Source organism: Pelophylax lessonae, assembly GCF_965119305.1.
Source record: "Pelophylax lessonae genome assembly, chromosome: 5".
Taxonomy (NCBI): Eukaryota; Metazoa; Chordata; class Amphibia; order Anura; family Ranidae; genus Pelophylax; species Pelophylax lessonae.
In genome coordinates, this window is record NC_138772.1 from 107,888,438 (window position 1) to 107,911,443 (window position 23,006).

The 23,006-nt window shown below is 42.0% G+C and overlaps 1 protein-coding gene across 2 annotated transcripts in view; it reads right to left on the reverse strand.

Moving 5' to 3' along the window:
- Window positions 1–23,006, reverse strand: part of DPP6 (dipeptidyl peptidase like 6) — a 1,508,982-nt gene that overhangs the window by 89,609 nt on the left and 1,396,367 nt on the right. For both annotated transcript variants that reach the window (XM_082258743.1, XM_082258744.1), the window contains exons 12-13: window positions 8,176–8,214; window positions 2,215–2,322 (exon numbers count right to left, since the gene is read on the reverse strand). In XM_082258743.1, coding sequence (XP_082114869.1) covers window positions 2,215–2,322; window positions 8,176–8,214 — 147 coding nt within the window. The remainder of the gene's footprint in view (window positions 1–2,214; window positions 2,323–8,175; window positions 8,215–23,006) is intronic.

A 23,006-nucleotide genomic window follows, 5' to 3' on the forward strand; every position in this document is an offset into this window, starting at 1 on the left:
CCAGCATATCACCAGTGTCACCAGAACTAGTTTTCCCCTTTATTCTTGTTCTAATGATGGGATTTTCTTTGAATTCACTGAGAACAGTAAACAGGAGAAATAGAAAGGCTGAATCTTCCTACAGGGGACACAGTCAGAAATAAAGACTGACAGGTGTCCTAATCCATCTCCACTCTATCCAAAACAATTTGGCTTTAGTGACACTAACAACAGTATAAGGACCAATAAGGCCCCATTCACATCTAGAGTTTTTTTGCACCTGTTTTATGTGCTACATGCATACACGTGACAAACATGGTATAGGAGCTCATGGAGTTTTTTCCGCGTTCCTGTTTTCGCATTTTGCCACATTTTTGCATGCGGCAAAAGGCGTGTTTTGCTTGCCACCCCTTTAGGGTGACATTAGCAATTAATGCTACTGCATGTGTGATTTTTTGTGTGTTCTGGGAATGCTGTTCAGAACCCGCAGATGTGAATGGAGCCTAATATGACAGTAAGTTATACAGAGCTTCCAATATCCACAGAAGAACAATGAAAAATGATATCATATTTACTGCCAGGAAACATAGCACTGGTCACTGGCCCGTCACTATGCCATTGTAATGTATACATTTTTTATATGTGGGAATACACTGCTTTGTTGAAAGTGATTACATTTTATATATTCAATAAATATGTTACCTTTTTACACGATGGCAAATTGTATTGTTATTCCATGGGGAGTGACATCCTTTATAAGGCTGTGAAGTTGGATAAATGGCCGGATGCATATAGGAGAGTCCACTGGTCCTCTCAATCCTCTGGTGACACAGGGCCCTGGCTGGGTTAAACCCAAAGCGCTGCTAACCTACTGAGGTCTTTTTTTCTGGTAAGCAGCCCATCCTGTTTGGTGGAGGATATCACTATCGGTGGTGGAAGGATATATTGTCACAGGTGTAGCAGCACATTCCTAGGTAGGTGCTAGAAAAATATTTGTGGCCCTGTCTGCTTATCAGGAGGGCCTGATCTATTAGTTTAGCCTGTTACATGTTTCCAAGTGGGATTCACTGGGTCTGAGGCAGTGTCCCCACTGCAGCCAATGAGGGAGCTCATTGGACAGTGGAGGAAACCTAACCAGTGGCACACTCTGGTTTATTTCGGTTCCAGTGGGAGGGCATTCCTGCAATGCATCCTGGGATTGGACATAAATTGGAGGGGAGCATGTGACAGGGTGTCTTTTGGCGGGAGCAACAGTCGCAGGAGGAGGGTGACGGCTGTCTCTCCTCCTGTCAAAGTGAGAAGGGGGTCCAGGCAGTCGGCCTAGAGACCGGAGGTTGAGCTGGGCTGCAAGGGATCCAGAGTTGCTGACCGAGTGAAGCTGCTGGGCAGAGATGTTCAGGAAAAACAGTATTGTGAGTACTCAAGATCTGCCCAGGGGTCTGCCTAGGAGAGGGGACCACTCCAGAGAGGTCAAGGGGGATCCAGGAGCCCACTAACCAGGAGTGTACAGTAAAGGGGGTTCCAAGTAGTAAAGCCCTGAAGTTTTGGAAGTAAAGGGGGCGCCAGGAAGGGCCCTGAAGTGCTCGGCAATACAGTTTGCATTAAAGTTGCTACCCCAGGAAGGAGTACTTTGGGGAGCTAAAATGGGCTTTTCCACAGTCAGAGGTGAAGTTCTAGTAACTGGCCTAGCCGAGGCCAGCATCAGTCAGCGTTAACCAGCGTCAGTGAAGCGCTAATCAGTGTCAAGCAGCATTTTTTTTCAGTGTCCCTGCCTAATTGTGCATAGTTCAGTTGTTGGAGTATCCAACTTCTCCCTTCTCCCATCCAAGTTCTCAAATAAACCCTAAAAACCAAAGAAACTGGACTGGTCCTTGTCTAAGGTGCTCACACTTGAAAAACAAGTAAGGTAATGTTGTTGCTAGCAGCAACCCACACTCAGCAGCTACCTTGGGAGTAGTGCTACACAGGGAAGACACATTATATATTGTGTTGGACATTATTTTTTATTTCACACTAATGCGAATGGGCTATTTTTTAATTTCATAATTGATTTTATGTTTATGAATTTATGTCAATATTGCACATCATTTTTTAAAAATAATTTGGAACACAGGGCAACTTCACCTGTATACATTGATATTTGTGTTTATCTCACATTTAAGTTGCAGCTTTCGATTGGTTATTGTAGCGCAATTTGTTTTCCATTTGAATTGATCAATATAAAAAGGCTTTTACCTGAGATGAAGAAACAGCGATATGATGGAACTTGCCGCGACCCAGCTGTGGAATAGCTCTCACAAAGAAGAACTTTCTGCCGTCTTTGGAGAAGATAGGCTGTTCATTCTGGTGGATAGAGAAGATGGAGGACTTAGCATTCATGAGACAGAAATCAATAGTCTAATGGTTCAGCAAAGCACTTGAAGTTGAAGGTGTACGAAAAGCAATTGCACTGTTAACTGTTATTCCCGGAGTCGCCTGCCTGGTACTTCTAGAACAATAATAGCTCCAGGTTAATCTGCATTCACATCGGCAGCAATAAGACACTGTCAGATTAGCTTTCATTTTAATTTGATCCAATCGAAGCATAACAATTCATCTCTAATCAACTTTTTGCTTGCTTGCGTTTGTTCCAATTTTATCATTTTGTCAAGCCATGAGTATAATTATTTTTTAAGAAAAAAAAAAGTGGTTTAAGGTAAACAAATGTAAACCATGGAATAGGCTGCTTCTGACCTCATTCATATTGTCAGGTGTGCAACCACACTGCCCTGTATTGCCATCTACAGGTGAAATCCGGTACTGTGAGCTAATATTTAGATATATAGTACACCAATCAGCCACAACATTATGGTCACTGACTGTAAATAAATAACATTGATTATCTTGTTACAATGGCATCTGAAAGTGGGTGTGATATATTAGGCAGCAAGTGAACATGTTGTCCCTGAAGTTGATGTGTTGGAAGCAACTTTGACAAAGGTCGAATTATAATCGCCATATGACTGGTCAGAGCAACTTCAAAACTGCAGCTCTTGTGGGATGTTCCCTGTCTGCAGTGGTCAAGGAAGGAAAACCTAGTTATGGGTGGTCAAGGCTCATTGATGCTTGTGGGGAATGAAGGTTGACAGCTGTACTCTGATCCAATGGAAGGGCTACTATAGAGGAAATTGCTAAAAAAATTAATGTTGGTTCTGATAGAAAGGTGTCAGAATACGCAGTGCATTCCAATTTGTTGTGTATGGGGCTGTGTACCTGCAAATCAGTCAGGGTGTCCATTGTGACCCGTGTCCACAGCCGAAAGCACCTACCATGGGCACATGAGCATCAAATTTAAAGCTGAACCATGGAGAAATGGAGAGGGCCTGGTCTGATGATTTCGAGAAAGAATGGAGGAACACAACAATGATTTTGAGGTGGTGACTTGGCCTTCAAATTCTCCAGATCTCAATCCAATCATACATCTGTATGACGTGCTAGAAAAACAAATCAGATCTATGGAGGCCACACTTCACCACCTACAGTACTTAAAGGGGAGTTCCACTCAAAAGTGGAACTTCCGCTTTAAGTGGTCCTCACCCTCTGACATGTCATTTTTTTGGAGCGGGTACCTAGATTTGACAGGTACCTGCACCCACTTCTGCTAGGTCTGCCTTGGTGGCTCGGATGGAAGTTCACTGCCGACGGGTCACGTGAGCGGTGCTCGGATGGAAGTTCTCCTCTCCCCTTCCCTCCCTGCAATCTTCTGGGACATGTCACAGGTCCCAGAATATTGCCCATCCACTCAGGGCACACAGCGCGACTCGCGCATGCGCTGCACATCCGGCTGTGAAGCAGCAAGCTGTCACAGTCGGGTGCCCACACTAGAGACCCGGCGCTACCGGGAGAAGACGGAGAGAATGGAGGCTCCTCCCGGCCTTTTTACTGGACCGTGGGACAGGTGAGTGTGTGTTTATAAAAAGTCAGCAGATACACTTTTTGTAGCTGCTGACTTTTAATAAACACAAAAGCCAGTGGAATTCCGCTTCAAAGGATCTTCGACTGATAGCTTGGTGCCGGATACCACAGCATGCCTTCAGAGGTCTATTAGATTCCATGCCTCAACGGGTTATGGTGGGTGGTTATGTTCTAGCTGATTTATGTACTTATACCCTATGAGCACAACTATATCTAAAAAGCTTACAAAGAGACATAAAAAGGAATTAAAAAAAAAAAAGAATCCCTACAAAAGGCAATTTAACCGCTTCGCGCCTAAGGGTAAAACAAATCTAAATGCTTAAGCCCAATTTTGAAATTTTGACAAAACCATACATATCATCACAACCACTTTGTGCATCCAGGTGGATTATATCTTATTTTTTTCAGGACTAATTGGGCTTTCATTTGGTGGTAAATGGTAATGGATATCTCCTGATTTTTTTTTCATTATCAATGGAAAACTGGCCCAAAATAGTAATATATATATATATATATATATATATATATATATATATATATTTTTTTTAAATATATTTCTTGCTACTACCATAACCCACCACCAAAGAAGAATCCAAAATATATTTTTATGCTCCTGTCGATCGCAGCGATACCACAAATGTGAATGTTAGTTGTTATTTGTACCTGTACAGCCCAGAAACACCGGTGCGCATTTTGCTTTTTATTAATCCTACCTAAAACACACCGACACTGACACTAACTTACACTGTTACTAATTTTTGAAAAAAAAATCCTGTCCAAAGAAAAAAAAGCTGACCCTGACTTTGACCTTTGACCTTGGTCCAAACACTAACCCTGGCACTGGCCTACATCAAACCTTGTTCTAGGTATTTTTATTTTAGTTTTTTAATTATTATTACTTTATTTTTATTTTTTTTTACATTTTTTTTTCTATCTCTGCAAGGACAGAGAGTGATAGAATGTATCTCTCTTGTACATTCATGGAGATAGAAAACACAGGGCGGGCTGATCACTGTGATAACCAATCAGAGGCTATCGGGAGTTTGGGGTCCTGATTGTTAGTATGGTGCCCAGGGCTCACAGTGAGACCCGGTCTAATGGCCTGGTAATGAAGTGGGGGGTGAACCTTTCCGAGGTCAAGTCGTTAAACCAAGCTTGAACCTCCTGGAAATCTCTACATGTCGTTACTGAATAGAGGAGTCTGTTAAATAAGTATAAAAAAGCTTGCAATATCACATACAATCTACTAGAAAAGAACTGACACTGATTATGTGCAAATGTTAAAGAAAGACAATAGTATCATGTCATTTGTACCCGTCAAACAGTCATTATTGATTTCCTCTGACAGATACTAACAGAAACTATAATCTTCTGTTCCCGAGTCTTTAAACATCCTGTGAATGTAGTATGATAGTAAACCTAATTATAAATTTTATCTTAAATAAATAGAAATGTAATATATTTCAGCACAGCTGTATTTAGATGTGATGGTGGCATTGTTTTTTTTTGCAGGACTTTTTTCCTTTTTACCCGGTGATCCTGCCAGTAACACACTTCCTGTCCTAGGGTGGCACAACTCACCGTAGTGTACCTATGGAGGGGTGGTACCTTAGCCCTGGGGGTATGTTAGGACTACAGAACACCTACATAAATGGAGGTGTTCTGTAGTCCAACGCTAGGGTTGGGAACAATGCTAGCTGATAATATAGTTACATAGTTAGTCTGGTTGAAAAAAGACACAAGTTCATTCAGTTCAACCAATAAAAGGGGGGGGGAGACCATACAATCCTATATACACAATCCTATATCCACAGTTGGTCCAGAAGAAGGCAAAAAAACCCAGCAAAGCATGATCCAATATGCTCTAGCAGGGGAAAAATCCTTCCTGATCCCCTGAGAGGCAATCAGATATTCCCTAGATTAAAGCATAACTCCACTTTTTTTGAGAAAAAAAACATTCCCCTCTGGGTAATCTATGTGCATCGTAAGGATTTTAACAACCTTTGTTGCAGATTCCTACCTTTTGTTATTCTGAAGAAATCCCTGTTTGTTCCTCTGTGCTGAGTGGGTCAAATGGGAGTGGTTTCATAATTATCAATCAGCTGTGCACCTGCAGGACACTAATGATGAAAGCTACTGGGCCTGCATCCCTTTACACGTGATTTCCTATTGGGAGTATCTCACCAAAAATGACATTTTTGTTGCAGGGGATGCCAGAAATCTGACTTGTATCTTAGACAGACTTCTGGAAAAGTCAGTGAGCCAATCACACAAGCAGGAAATTATGTTTCTGGGGTGTGGTCAGTATAAATTCTGTGTACAGAACAGCTCCAGGTAACCATATTTCATTGCATTTCAGAAAATTACAGTGGCAACAGATTGAAAACAAAATATATATTTTAATAACATTTAATTACAATATGACTTGTGTCACAATTGTATACGCTATTTTATTTTTTCTTTATTTGCAAAGTGAAGTTTAACTTTACCTAAAAATGTTGGTATCCAGTTATAGTATGTGCATTTAGGAAAGAGTCCAGGCCTTTTTTATAGCACTTTACTGAGCTGGCCAGAACCACCTCTTGAGGGAGTCTATACCACATTTTCACAGCTCTTACTGTGAAGAAACCTTTCCGTACTTGGAGAATAAATCTATTTACCTCTGGTGCTTCACCTCAATGGTGCAGTGCAGGCAAAGAGCACACAAAGTTATCATCTCTCAGGATTCCTGGCAGGAACAACAGGTATTTTTTGGCACTTACTAAACAGTTCTAACAAAATGCACTTAGTAGAGGGAAGGTGTGTAGTCCACAGAGAGATGGGCAGGGCTGATAACACGCTATGACATAAAACTGCAGCGGGAACATGATTACACTGTCAGGATCAACAACTATTTTTGCACTTATTGAACAGATATAACAAAACACTTTCACTGGTATTTTTTATCAGTCTAAGTGTCGGTTCACACATATGCGATGTCAGACATTGCATGTGATTCGGAGCGCACTGCTCTGAAAATTATATGCAATGTCTGTGCATTGCGAATTCAGCCATACAGATTGTATTTGCATCCTATTCAGACCAAAGTCACACAGGACCCTTTTTTGGGTCCGTACCAGAATCGGATGGCATGGGTGTTCACATCATGCGATCCGATTCCTGTCCAAACTGAAAGTTCGCACTACGATATGCAAACTGATTGACACCCCCAGTGATTTGCATATGGCAGTGTGAACTGCCTGTAAAAGAGAGCAAATAATAGAAGTTCACTGTTGGGCTTCTTTCATTTGGACAGCCAGGTGACAACAAAAACAGGCACTTAATCTGTGTGTTTAGCACCCCCTGGCCACAACCTTCAAGCAGACAAGGTGCTGCTCAGATGACTACACATTGCTACATTTGTGATCACACGTTATGCAGAGTTTGACAAGTGGCACCCTCCTGTCACAACCTTCCAATAGAAGTGAATGGGACCGTGCCAGAAGCTTTTGGCTTGTGATTGCAGGGCACTCCTTCAATGCAAAATCCCTGAAAGGGCTCAAATTTCACTGCAAATAATCACATGCAATTTGAACAGAAATGTGGTGCAATTCCTGTCCGAAACACATGCTGTTTCCCGCACTGCTCCTGTGTGAAGCCAAGCTTGTCATGGTGACTTCAGCCTGGGTTCACACAGGAGTGCGGGAAACAGCATGCGATTCGGAAAGGAATTGCACCCCAGCCTTTGCACAAATACGAGTACTCATGCAAATAATCAGTATCAGCACCAATACTGGTATTGGTGCAACCCTACATTAAATCCTTGAAATCCAAGGAGAAAGCACCTAAAGGCATTTGACCAGCTGCAAAAGCCATTGGCAAAGTGCATCCAGCCAGTGCAGGATATCGCTGGCTGTGTGAACAGTCACGTATAGTAGTGGCAGCCAACAGCCCATCATGGCACTATGGCTACGAATAGCACACAACTCTTAATCCCAGCTGCGGGAATCTGCAGATTTTTCCTGCAGTGGTTCACATTCAAATGCAGCACCACCAACCTGCACGTTCTCAGAGCTTCGACTTGTATTCTATTTTACTGGCTATGTTTCATATTTTAACATTTTAGTTGAGAACAGCAAACTTCAGTTGTGGCATTTTTATTTAGTGCTTTGTAAATGAAGTGTAAAATAAGTATATAAGTACGTTAGACAACATTCATCAAACTATTTTGTTAAGTGAAAAATGTAAAAGAGGTCTTTTTACCTGCCGGTGTAACCAGGCCTCACTTTCATCTTCATGTTTCTGAAAAAAAAAGAAAGATTACATTCTTAGCTGTTCTTACAAACCAGCTACCTGGGTGGTGTAAGTTTATGTAGGAGGTTTCCCCCTGTGCAGGTATAAGTGCTGTCCACTGTGGATTCTTCTCTCACCATTGATCAGCCTTTTTTAACCAGGGTGCCTTGAGGTTTCTTCAAGGGTGCCTTGGCAAAATGCCTAAAAATTGATCAAAAACTGTCTGCAGGTGTAAACCATAGCAAATTCCCCTTGGGGTGGGTGGCACTTATAGAGTTTACCACAGTATTATATAAAAAGCTCCTTTTATCATATCACAAAGCATAAAAACATTTTACAAATACAGAAAATACATGGAATGCGCAATGGTACTTGCACCAACGTGTATAATGTACATGGATCAACATCTAAATCACCCAACGCGTTTCAAAGCATACACAGCTTCTTCCTCAGGGGTGTAATATGCGTCAATCCTATATATTACACTGGTGACAGATTCCACATTTCCATGTATAATAAAAGCAATGTCTAAGGATCTCCGTCATCCATATCTAGACATGCATATCTGTGGGACTTTTACAAGCATGGAGTGTTGGTGGTAGAGGTATTATATCCAGTCACAACAAACATTGGCCACTGAGGCCGAACAGACAGGCCCTGCATCAGCATACAATAGGGGGATACTGTTCACCCCAAAATGTTGGAAGTACTACCTTCAAAAGGACTGCCCATGTTTGATAAATCTAAAGCAAAAATGTGTGCTCTCGAGTAAAAAGGCAAGCCAGCAGGTGGATGAAGCCTGCCTTTTAGTTACACAAAGCCATAGGTTTTCATGTGCACCATTATGACTTTCTAGACACTGGCCTCCTAACCAGAGGAGGACTGGGCCAGGGGGCAGGGGGGCGATTGCCCCCTGGGCCACTCCGATGCCCCATAAAAAGGCTGCACCGCTTCTGCTACAAAAATGCCTAAATGATTACTGGTTAAAAGAAGTAAAAAGTCCCTGCCACTGACCTACTGAATGTGGGTTGAAGACAGGGACAGAGCGCAGGCCTCAGGCCCCCCCACCCCCACCCCAGCATGGATGGTGTAAACTGTGTCTGAGCAGAGCCTGATTTAATGCCCCACTGGAGACTCTCCTCCCCCTGGCCCGCTCCAACCAAGCTGTCCCAGTTCCCCCCAACTGCCCCCTGCTGGATTCAGCTGGTGAGTAGAGAGTACAGGGAGCAGAGCTTCAGCCTGAAATGAGGGTCAGGAGGAGGACAGGAAGAGGGAGAGTGGGAGGGGGGCTGAGTCGCTGCACCATGGGCCTCTGGTTTGTACTTGCCCCCTTGGCTGAAAGTTGCCAGTCTGCCCCTGCTCCTAACAACCAATGATATCATCAGTTGATAAAGAGGATGTCTGTTGCCTCCACAGCATCCTTGTTTGACCCTTCTCTGCTCCTCTCCCTTTGCACTGAGGTCACATTAGCTGACTGATGGAGAGAAATTGAGGGAGAGGAGAAACTTTGGAATACTAGTCAGTACCAGTGTGCAAAACTGTATTTGCTTTGAAAGAATAAATCACCTCTAACTTTGGGTGTCCTACATGTGTGGATTAGCTGCATTATGTAAAACATTTAGATCGTTTTTACATTTTAGAGTGGGGTGCCTTGAGACTGTCCATAATTTGTAAGGGTGTCTTGAGGTTGTCTATAGTTTTAAAAGACTGTCTTGACTGAAAAAAGGTTGAGAAACACTGTCCTAGATTGTAAGCTCTTTGGAGCAGGGCCCTCTGATCCCCTTGTATTGAATTGTTTTGTAACTGCACTGCCTTAAACAAATGACGAGCCCCAATACTTCTGCTATGTTCTGTCAATCAGTTCAATTCAGTCATTTATCCTTTAATGCAAAAATTGGGATAAGCTTCAGGTTAAACATGAGTTGGATCTGAACCCAGTCTGTTTACAGTCAGGCAGACAGGAGAACAAACTCACCATATGTGACCAGGCTGCCACCCAAACCCCTGGCTGATGTCTGTTAACAAACTTTACATGGAAATCTGTCACTCATAAAATGAAAGATCCCAAGTCACTTTTTGTAAACAATTGTCACTTGTAAGTGAGTACATTTTACTGCTTTTAAACATCACATACAGGCTTCAAATATATTTCAGCTCACAAGCAAAAAATGTAATTTATTGCAGTTTACCAATCTTTAGGCATTTTAGGCTTTTCTTTCCTTTATTTCACCTAGTGATCTGCCCATTAACACTCTTCTTGTATTAAGGTACCTCCATTCTGGATGAAGGAGCAACAGAGACACCTTTGGACAGCAGCATTGTCAATCTGGGGGGCGTGTTAGATGGACTAGCAGATTTAAATACACTAGCCAAACTCCAGCTAACACTTTATAAGCAGTGAATAAAACAGTTATTTTCCTTTTGGGATAAAGGTTTAACATCAGTGAATAAAAGCTGATTATTGTAAGCACCCTTATCAGTGTTAAATGGTTTGTTTAAATCATCTAACTGACACTTTTGCTGGTCAGCTTGGTCTGTTATTGGAAGTTGAAAAACAATTACACTGGCAAAATCAACAGGTCAAAACCAAGGAAAAGCCAAAAAGTATAAAATGAATTCAGGCAACACATCTAAGCTTTGGCAAGCTGCAATATAATAAGTTGTTGTTTATGGGTTTAATACCATTTTAAAGCACCCCCAAATGTTATTCAAGGGTATGTGTATTGTGTAATTGATACCAAAGTATTCATATTAGCCTTGAAAAGAGCAACAAAAAAATAACAAAAACCAGCTCTCATAGACTTCAATAGGGTTTGGCGCTAAGTTGGCGCTAAGTTCTGTGTTAGCAAATTTCCTGCTAGGTTTCTGGATATTCCAGCAAAGCAAACTATTCCTGGTTCATCGCCATGCAAAAATGATCTTGCAAGGAAAATTAAACTTCTCACACAAATAAATAAATAAATACAAAAACAAGTTAGTTAATAAATCCAGAGATACCGAGTGTCAGGAAAGCACTGGCCATAGTACAGACGAAGGCTCGAGGCGCATACAGCTTTGCAGGCATAGGACTGCAGGTACTCGTGTTTCTATGCAAAGACGTGCACATATCCACTACTACTGGCACTAAATGGACTATTTAAGTGTGGCAGTTGTACTAGTCAGTGCTGCTGTCTGAGCCACACCTCTCCCCTTGTCCCTGCATCTGCTCCTGTATCTGATCTGTGAATGATCTGGTGTGTACTGACCACGCTTGAAAGCTACCTGCCCTGACATTGGCTTGTCTCTGGATTTTGCTCTGCCTCCTGCTTATTTGCCTGCTCTAGTGTTGCTGACCTCTGCCTGTATCCTGACTATTCTCTTGTCTGCTGCCCATGCTCATATCTGACCATCTGTTGCTGACCAAGCTCGTCTGACTACGCATCCTGTTAATCCGTGTACCCAGCTCTGCATGATACTTACCCTGGTCCCTGCTGGCCCTTCACCTGCCAGGTACCGCCGGCCACCTTCAACAGAGAGCGGACTTCAGCCCGTTCTCTACTGAAAACGGGTCACAGGAATGCAGAATGAACTGCACTCCTGTGATCCATAGGAGATGTACAGCCAAACAAGCTTTGGCTGTGCATCTCCTTTAACCATTCGCAGATCGCCAGCAGTACATATAGTGCGGCAGGCCGACTCTGTCCCTTGGAATGACGTAACTGTACAGTCCCGCCCCCCACTCGCCACAGGGGAAGCCAATCAGCGGGTCCGGTGGCCACGACTGTGGTTGGGAACCCGCAATCGCTCCCTGTGGAGACAGAACAGCGATCTGCTATTGTAAACAGGGCAGACCGCTATTCTGTCTGTAATGGACACAGGGATACTGTGTTCCTCTTATTTAGGAACACAGGCCTCTGTGTTCATTCAGTAAATACATCCCCCTACAGTTAGAAAGCATCCCCTAGGGACACATTTAACCCTTTGATCGCCCCAGGTTTTAACCCCTTCCCTGCCAGTGTCAGTACAGTAACAGTGCATATTTTTAGCACTGATTACTGTCAGTTAGGTGTCCGATCTGTCCGCCGCAATGTTGCAATCCTGCTAAAAATGGCTGATCGCCGCCATTACTAATAATAAAAAAATAAAATAGATAAAATGACAAATTTCCTCTAGTTTGTAGATGCAATAACTTTTGCGCAACCCAATAAATATATTTACCAAAAATATGTAGCAGAATACAAATTGGCTTAATATGATGAAAAAATTTTATTTTTTAAATTTTTTTTAGCACAAAAAATAAAAATTGCACAGGTGATCAAATACCACCAAAAGAAAGCTCTATTTCTGGGAAAAAAAGGACATCAATTTTATTAGGGCACAGTGTTGCGGGACCGCACAATTGTCTGTTAAAGTAACACAATGTCGAATCGCAAAAAAAAAGGGCCTGGTCATTAAGGGGGAAAACCTTTCTGGTCTAGAAGTGGTTAAGGGAGAATTATACAAAAAAAAAAAAAAAACGATTAATTAATACCAAAAATGCTTTTTTTTTTTTTTTACCAGTGCTATTCCTTTATACTGGTTTTTGGAATTTACATATACATTAATTTAGAATTTGGATAAAAGTTTTTCTGGGGAAACATTTTTTTGATAGCTAAATAGTGCATTTTATACACAACTATATACAGTAGATCAGACCAAAATGAGGGAAAAATAAGAAGGGTAGAGGGACAGAGGGACTTTGTTCCACATCAGGGACAGTCCCATGAAATCAGGGACAGTTGGGAGTTATGCTATAAGCGGTAAGTGACGCCAGGAAGTATTGCAAAAAAAAAAAAAAAAGACTTTCTTCTTTCTCTTTTTACCTGTGTTTTAGAAGCTGTCATGACAAGTCCCAGGCGTTTGTATTCTGATTTTCACAGTTGGCCGGATGGAATCATATGGCATGGGTGATGGACAGGGAAGAGATTAACTTTTTTTTTTTTTGGCAGTTTGCGATCTGTTTCTCAGGGATTACATCAGTACAATTTAGTATAGAAAACATCATTTAGAACTCCTAGTACTGATCAATTTGAGTCAAACAGCTGCTCCCTGCATTGTACTTATAATAAGTGCTTACAGGATAAATGTAAACAAATCATCATTTCTACTTGCATCGGCCTTTGATGACAGTAATCACAGAGCATGAATACAAAGCCAGGTGTGATGGACAGGGAGGAGGTGATTTTTTTTTTTTTATAGCAATTTGCGATCTGTTCTTCAGTGTTTACATAAGTGCAGTGTAATATAGAAAACTTCATTTAGAGTTCCTGCTACTGATAATTTGAGTCAGATAGCTTTTCCCTGCATTGTACTTATGATAAGTGCTTTCATGGTAAATGTAAACAAAGCATTGTTTATACTCGCATCGGCCTTTGATGACAGCTTTCACAGAGCATGAAAAGAAAGGCAGAGGTAAGTGGTCAAATTTGCAAAGTTGTTCTGTATCCTCGCTATAATAAAGGAACTAATGCATTTTAAAAGTACAGATTTCCATTAATGTAGGTACATTTATGTAAATAGAAAAAGGAACAAACAATTGACTAAGATCGATGACAGCATTATCTGCAATGGGTGAGCACTTAGGACTAGCTGATGGCTTATTATAACAGTGAATTTGAAGGCAAGTCATCATATCTTGAGAGGATATGGAAGATGTCTCAGTGAAAGTAATTATTGTCGAAATTGAAATGGCTGAGGATGTTCAAAAAGTCTGAAAGAAAATGAAGAAGGAACAGGAAATTTGTAATGTAAATTAATCAGTCACAAATGTTTCAAACTAAAGGACTGCACAAGCAATTAAAAGACATTAAAGCATCCAAAAACTGGAATAGCGTTAAAGCTTGAGGATGCATAATAAATAACTTTAATTGTGGTGTAACAGTGCTGCTCTTTTGTTTGCCTTCCTTTGTATTTTGGTACGTCCGCTCTCAGGTCTGGACAAATCTCAGGAATCAGAAAGCCTCTGCACTGAAAGCCGAACTCCAAGCAAACAACCAAATATAAAGTTAAAATATATGTATGGGAACTGCTTTATCTGCCAAAGAGTGTCTAATTTTGTTCATGCAGCCCTGAGATTTACAAAGCTCTGCCAGAAAGCATGGTTAAGTTAGTAATTAAACTTTTCTATACTGACATTAAGTAATACAGCTTGGGCACCTCCCTGCCACCAGCCTGCGAATGAACAATGGATTAGAAGTAATTTGTAGGCAGGTGCAGTCTACTCTCTCCACTGCAGGTGGCGCTCATCCTCAGCGGCGCGGCCTTTGTAGCTGGAGTGAAAGTCAAGAGGAACATAGTTCCTCTATGGCAGGGGTCTTCAAACTATGGCCCTCCAGTTGTTTAGGAACTACAATTCCCATCATGCCTAGTCATGTCTGTGAGTGTCAGAGTTTTACAATGTCTCATGGGATGTGTAGTTCCGCAACAGCTGGAGAGCCGTAGTTTGAGGATCCCTGCTCTATGGTTTCCTGGGCCATTGGGGAAGCAATCTATTTAGGACCCTGGCTCTCTCCATTGCAGGTGGCGCTCATCCTCAGCGACGCGGCCTTGTAGCTGGAGTGAAAGTCAAGAGGAACATAGTTCCTCTATGGTATCCTGGGCCATTGGGGAAGCAATCTATTTAGGGCCCTGGCTCTCTCCACTGCAGGTGGCGCTCATCCTCAGCGGTGCGGCCTTTGTAGCTGGAGTGAAAGTCAAGAGGAACATAGTTCCTCTATGGTTTCCTGGGCCATTGGGGAAGCAATCTATTTAGGGCCCTGGCTCTCTCCACTGCAGGTGGCGCTCATCCTCAGCGGCACGGCCTTGTAGCTGGAGTGAAAGTCAAGGGGAACATAGTTCCTCTATGGTTTCCTGGGCCATTGGGGAAGCAATCTATTTAGGGCCCTGGCTCTCTTCACTGCAGGTGGCGCTCATCCTCAGCGGCGCGGCCTTTGTAGCTGGAGTGAAAGTCAAGAGGAATATAGTTCCTCTATGGTTTCCTGGGCCATTGGGGAAGCAATCTATTTAGGGCCCTGGCTCTCTCCACTGCAGGTGGCGCTCATCCTCAGTGGCACGGCCTTATAGCTGGAGTGAAAGTCAAGGGGAACATAGTTCCTCTATGGTTTCCTGGGCCATTGGGGAAGCAATCTATTTAGGGCCCTGGCTCTCTCCACTGAAGGTGGCGCTCATCCTCAGCGGCGCGGCCTTTGTAGCTGGAGTGAAAGTCAAGAGGAACATAGTTCCTCTATGGTTTCCTGGGCCATTGGGGAAGCAATCTATTTAGGGCCCTGGCCCTCTCCACTGCAGGTGGCGCTCATCCTCAGCGGCACGGCCTTGTAGCTGGAGTGAAAGTCAAGGGGAACATAGTTCCTCTATGGTTTCCTGGGCCATTGGGGAAGCAATCTATTTAGGGCCCTGGCTCTCTCCACTGCAGGTGGCGCTCATCCTCAGCGGCGCAGCCTTTATAGCTGGAGTGAAAGTCAAGGGGAACATAGTTCCTCTATGGTTTCCTGGGCCATTGGGGAAGCAATCTATTTAGGGCCCTGGCTCTCTCCACTGCAGGTGGCGTTCATCCTCAGCGACGCGGCCTTGTAGCTGGAGTGAAAGTCAAGAGGAACATAGTTCCTCTATGGTTTCCTGGGCCATTGGTGAAGCAATCTATTTAAGGCCCTGGCTCCCAGGCTTGGTGTGGTTTATGTAAGTGGGTAGCATAGGGAAAGGTACCCCATCTGTTAGGGAAGGTACTAGAAGTAGCAGAAAGGTTACTGACAAGGAAGGAAAGTGTAGGGATGTAACTCCTTTGGGTATCTTCCTGCCTAGGTATAAGACGGTCAGGCTGCATTCTGCCCTCTTAACAGAAGCTGTCAGTCTGGCTGTAACCTGCTTTCTTAACCTTGCTGGAAACCGTGAGTGTACCTGGCTGAAACAGGAATACCCTCCAAGGTAAAGGGGACTATTGTAGGCACAACAGACAATGGAAACTTCATACACAGAGAATATAAAAATATAAATTGCTTTATTACATATCAAAGAGTAAAATTTGATGAATTGGTAGCTTGTACATAATACAAAGGCAGTACAGTAGTAGTAGTAGTTGCCAAGAACTTGACCCAAAGCGGAAATTAGATGAGACATCCAACACATTTCAAAAATAGGGTTTTGAAATCTTCTTCAGGGATGCTCATATAACAGGTACAAGGATATTCAAGTGGCATTCAGTGTATCCAGACAACAAGCCAAAGAGGTTAAAACCACATAGGAGTATAAACCAGGATGAGCTACAAGCCTGGTGCCATAATCCAAATTATATAGAGAAACGGGGAATGCCGCCCAGGACACAAGCGGGGACAGGCGTGTGCACAAGTGTGCGGGCACTGTTTCATCTGTTTTGGCGGAAAAGACCGCCTAGTGTTGCTAGGAAGGGGATAATATATAGTGGCAATACCTTGCTTATCTACCCCTCTGCGGTATTTGTGCAGACGCCACCTCTGCCCCTCTGGGGGCCGCGGCATTTTGGGGTTTCCTTCCGCCCCCCGGATTGTATATATGCAGAGGCGTCTTGATGGACTTATACCCGTGCCAGCTATGTATTAAAATCATACTGTTGAGGAAATTGATAAATAGCTCGATCAACTATTCATTTGTCTGTTCTCGCCCTTCTGGAAACACCACATTGCTGCTTTATCCCCTGCACTGCAATTCTATCAGGATTTTATCCCATTGGCTGCATCAATTGCTTATGTTGCCCTGCTCTTCGCCAGTGCCCTGTGTCCGCCCAAAAGCCATATATGCCGCATTCATATGGAGAAGAATTGTCTTGATTATTGTCAGTCCTTATAAAGCTTGCGGTGAAACGCGTTGACCGCTAATCAGACAGACTTCATAAAGTCAAGTATTGGTTGACTGTTAATCAGATCAACTCCTGAACATTTATATATCTCCATATTGTTGTAATGTTATGATGTCTGGCTTTTTCTTTTTTTATGATAAACGTTTTCACTGAGTGTGGAGTTGTTTTTCCCCTGCTCTGTAATTTTAAAACGTATTTAATAAAATTTTCTCTTTTAATAACCACGTGTATCAAATCTATCTTATCATGGGCCTTTGAAAGTCCAGTGTGTTAATGTTTTGTTGGTTTCCAACAAACATTCCCCTTTTCTCCACATAGGAGTATAGTGTCGCCTCCAAGGGAGCTCAGATAGATGGAGAAGATCACTGTAAATGAGCCAGCGAAGCCCCTGGGGTCACCAACACCAGGCTAAAGGGACCGCAACTGGATCTCAACAAAGATTAATGTGATGCCCAGGAAGGGATGTGGCTAAGGCTGATATGTGTACTATCATTGTCCCATAGCAGATGCTGTAGTATTTTAAGAGTGGACAGCTGGAGCTGAGCCAAAGTGTGCTGCCCCCAGGTAGGCAGCCTTTCCACTAGGTTTGTTATGAACTGTTGCTGCATTACTCCAATATGAAGTCTTCTATTGCAACCGACTGTGTTACTATTGCCGCCACACCTCACTACACCCCACCGACAAGTAGACTTTTGAGCTTATCTCCATCCTTACTCATTTTGTGTTCCTTTTCACCACCTAAGCATGTAGCAGATTCTGATTGGCCTAAAGTACTGACTTTTCTTTCCCACTTTGAGTTCTAATGTAGAGTAGATTACAAGGGAGCTGATGACAAAACAGATTCAGGCACTTACAATAGCAGCATTCATTTATTTATTTTTTTATTAATTCTACAATTCAGTGGTGTGTTTTTTTTATTAGTGAGTTCAACTACCAACTCCTTCTTACCCTTCTCATCTAAGCACCAGAGGTGTTTTCAATGCTTCCATATTATGTGATCACTGTGATTGGCTTTCAATGTGATTTGTTGTTAACAGTGACCATGAGCTGTAGATGACAGCATAGATACAGTGTTGTGAGCACGTATGCTGCCAGTACAAAACAAAAATGCCAGCTGTGCACTTATAAATGGAAGCACCGCATTAAAGCTCAGCACTGAGCTGTCACCTATGTGTGTACAGCCAGTGTGAAGGAGTTAACATTGTCCTCGTGTCACGGAAATATGCAGTGAGGGAGAATATCCCCAGTGGGAATCATTAAAAATTGGGCAAAATGTGAGCCATGGAGGGCCCTGCCACCCAGTTCAACAAAAGTTGATTAAAGTGGTATTAAACCAAAGAGCAAACAATTATATTGCAGCTTACCAACGATTAGATGTTATGGCTGCATTCATTTTCTTTTTAGGCTTTCTTTCTTTTTTTTTTTTTCACCTGGTGAAAGCTCTCCTGCAATTTTAGCGAGTTACAGGGTTGAGACAAATCATTTACCAATGACAAGGATGCCTACACTGATCAGCTTTTATTTATTCATGTAAAAATTTTATACCAAAACAAAAAAAAAAAAATGTTTGCTGTACCTACAGTGTGGGCTGGAGTTTGGCTTCAATTTGGGATCACTGCTAGTGATCTGCTAGTACATTTAACTCTCCACTCCCCAGAGATTGCCAATGCTGCTCTCCAAAGGTGTCCTCTGTGCTCCTTAATCCAAATAGGGGCACTCTAATACAAGAGGTGTGTTACTGGCCAGATCATCAGGTGAAAACAGAAGGAAAAATCCCCTAAAAAAGCAAACTAATGAAGCCACCACATCTAAGGAATGGTAAGCTGCAATATATTACATTTTTGGTTTTGGGTTTAACCACTTGCCGACCGGCCCATAGTAAAAATACGTCATTACTTTAACATTTAACAACGGAGTTAAAAGGGACAGTGTAAAAATATAAAAAAAAAGTAAAATAAATAAGAGGAAAAAAATAAAATAAAGTGCCACATCCCTCCGTGTTCGCGCCCAGAAGGGATTGCATACATAAGTTGCACCCAGATATGTAAATGGTGTTATAACCACACATGTGAAGTATCGCCACGGCCGTTAGAGCAAGAGCATCAATTCTAGTGCAAGACCTCCTCTGTAACACTAAACAGGTAACCTGCAAACATTTTTAAAGCATCACCAATCGAGATTTTTAGGTACTCTAGTTTGTCGCCATTCCACAAGCGTATGCAATTTTAAAGCATGACATTTCAGGTATATATTTACTTGGCATGACATCATCTTTCACATTACACAAAAAATGTGGGTAATTTTTGTGTTTTTTTTTTTTTTATTCATTAAAGTGTATTTTTTCCAAAATATTGATTTTAAAAGATGGCTGCGCAAATACTGTGTGACATAAAATATTGCAATGATCACTATTTTATTCACTAGGGTCTCTGCTAAAAAAAAAAAAAAAAATATATATATATATATATATATATATATATATATATATATATATATATATATATGTTTGGGGTTCTAAGTAATTTTCTAGCAAAAAAAAACCTAATTTAAACTTGTAAACAAAAAGTTCCAGAAAAGGCTCTTCAAGTTTAACCACTTCAGCTCCAGAAGGTTTTACCCCCTTAACGACCAGGCCATTTTTTGGGATTCGGAGCTGCGCTACATTGTCGGAACATTGTGCAGTCATGCGATGCTGTACCTAAATACCTCTGCGGTTTTTAGATTTTGAGCTATGAACAAAAAAAAAGAGTGACAATTTTGAAAAAAACGCCATATTTTTTACTTTCTGCTATAAAACATTCCCTATAAAATTTTTTTAAAAATCTAATTTTTTTCCATCAGTTTAGACCAATTTGTATTCTGCTACATATTTTTGGTAAAGCGTAAAAGAAAGCATATTTTAATTGGTTTGCCCAAAAGTTATAGCGTTTACAAACTACAGAATAGATTTTTGGAATTTTTATTTATTTTTTTGTTTTTATTAGTAATGGCGGCGATCAGCGTTTTATAGCGGGACTGGGACATTGCGGCGGACAGATCGGACCCACCCCTAACTGACATTTTTGACACTTTTTGGGGACCAGTGAAATTAATACAGTAATCAGTGCTAAATAATATGCACTGTTACTGTATAAATGACACTGGCAGGGAAGGGGTTAACACTGGGGGTGATCAAAGGTGTTAATGTGTACCTAAATATGCTCACTAACTGTGTGGAGGGTTTTGTGACAGGCACAGAGAGCTTAGCTGAAACCTCTGATCTCTCCCTGCCTGTCTGACAGAAGACTCGCCTGCTTTGTTTACATAAGCAGGTGGGTCTTCTGTCAGTTTATCTGACGATTGCGGGAGGCTGGTGGCAATTGCCGCCGCTCCTGCCGCTATGTCTAAACGCAGCGGGAACGCGACTCCGGTGGCGCACGCGCGCCGCCAAGACCTTGTGTAAGAAATCACGTAGTACTACGTGATTTTGCGCAGCCGAGCCGCCCTGCCGCAGTAATACTACAGTGGGCGGTCGGCAAGAGGTTAATACTGATTAAAAAATCAACTGAGCCAGGTGGAAAATTATTGGTTGAACGGTGACTGCTTCCTTTCAGATGGCTGGAGATTCTTCCATCCATGCTGTGTAGTGTTGACGAAAGAATCTATTGATTAGCCATGTATGGCTTTCATAACCTATCCTTTCAAAAACTAAAGGAAATGTTTAGGCTTGAATTGGCCTTTAAGAACATGTCACCTTATTTATACAAGCCTTTTAAAAAGCTGTATATAAAGGTATTTCTTAAACATAAAAGGACCTATATTTGCATTACTCTGGGGATCATGCAATTGTGTTCCTCGTATAGTTACAAAATGACAGAAACATACAGAACGCCTTCATTACTTCTACCAAAGCAAAGAAACATTATTTGTTGCTTTCCAAGATGACAGCTAAGGCCGTGTACTCCCTAGATAACGGCACCGTTCACCTTTGCAAGGGGAGCTCTGCGGGCACTACGCCCACACTGCACATTGGCTTTGAGTTAGAAGCACAAATGATTGTTTTCTACCTGGATCACATCTCCGCACACACTGACATTGCCGAGTTCACTAAAGGAATGAAATCTAACGTTTCCACTGTTTGTGATGCGTTCAGGAAACACAATACTGCCAATATGATCTGAAATAGCTCAAAGCCAACCTGCGCTTGGGACTCACAAAGCCAAATGCCCTCGCTCTATTTAATCTATACAGCTTAAAATTCCAGAAAGAGGTTTAACAGGAAAACTTTCAAATCAAAGGTGATTGCAAAACATGGGTATAAAGTTAGAAAATATAAAGTATACGTCCTTTACATGAAGCAGGGTGCCATGGGGCAAAGAATATCTGTGCAATAAATATAAATAGGAATAATCTTCAAAAAGGTAACTATACTAAATGCATCAGAGGATAGAGGCTGCTCTGAAAACAATAAAACGTGTTTTTTTTTTAACTTAAAGTTGTAGCAAAGTCTCTACTTTAATTTGTACCTACAAGTAAGCTGACAATCAGCCTTCTCTGTAGGTACAATGAATAAGGTGCATTGTTTAGGAGATATTCACATCTGCAATAGCTGATAACATCACCCGCACATGCGTAATGATGCCCCGCATTTGGGGCACGCAGTATGCTGTTAAATGCAGAGCAATGTGCCACAGCAACTGCTCTCACACGCATGTGCGGAAGTGACATCATCGCAACCCTGGCCGCCAAACCCGAAAGGAAGACTGGGTGAAGATGGAAGCCCTGTCAGCGGTGACTGGAGGACTTCCTTTGAAAGGCAAGTAGGTAAGTATGTCATAAGCTAGCTCATTATGCCATAATATTTAAATCACAATACATAACACTTTATAAAATAATTAAAGTGCAATAAGTGCAAAAAATGTGCATGAACAATAAGTCCTTTAAAGTGCTGTTTATCTTATTCTTCCAGTGCCAGTATGTTCCAACAAGTGCCATTGTGCTACCCTCCATATGTGCCCTTACTCACCGACTAGTGATAGGTTAAATGCCTGTGTTTCAAAAATAATCCTCCAGTGGCAGAAAATGTTTTTTTCTTTCTTTTATGACTCCGGCAGGTAGGTCCAAGAACCTCATATGAGTGCATGGAGATAAAATCAGGAAAAATCCATAGTGTAATTCCATTTGTATTGTTAAAAAAACATATAAAAGCCAATTGCGCACTTACAAAACTCTCCTCTTGTATGTGAGCATGTAATGACGCCCTTCTAGAATTCAAAAGTCGCAGTTTGCGTTCCAAAGAGTGGACATGACATAACCAGAAGTATCCACCGGCTTAATGCATTTTGCTCCACCCAGAAAGCGTCCTCCGAAGTTGCATCCTCAGGTCCAGTGCAGAGGTATGGGTACTGATTTAATCTTGGTGATTTCAGAGGGCATCTGACCTCCAACACATAGAGAAGATGTGGTGAACACTAAAGATTTAAGTTAGCATTAAGCCCTTGAAGTCTTGGGTAAGCCCCAGCACAAGGGAGCTTTTTTCTTTCCCCCAGAGTTCAGCTTTAAGAATGGCTTACAGTTAATAATGGCCTGCCTGGGGGAAACCCTGCCTCTTGCTTTCAGCCTGCAGACATTAGCTACTAAAGTGACATGTTTGTCACTCAGTGTAATGGAATTGTTGTTGAGATCACAAAACATCTTTTTAAAACAAACTTGGGCCTCTCCCATGCAGGACACATCCACAGGTTTTCTTTAACCACTTTACCACTAGAGGATTTTGCTGTCTTACGTCTGGGCCACTTTTTGCGATTCGGCGATGTGCGACTTTAACTGACAATTGCGCGGTCGTGCGATGCCGTACCCAAATGAAATTTACGTCCTTTTTTTCCCACAAACAGAGCTTTCTTTTGGTGGTATTTGATCACCTGTGCGATTTTTACTTTTTGCGCTATAAACAAAAAAAGAGCGTTTATTTTGAAAA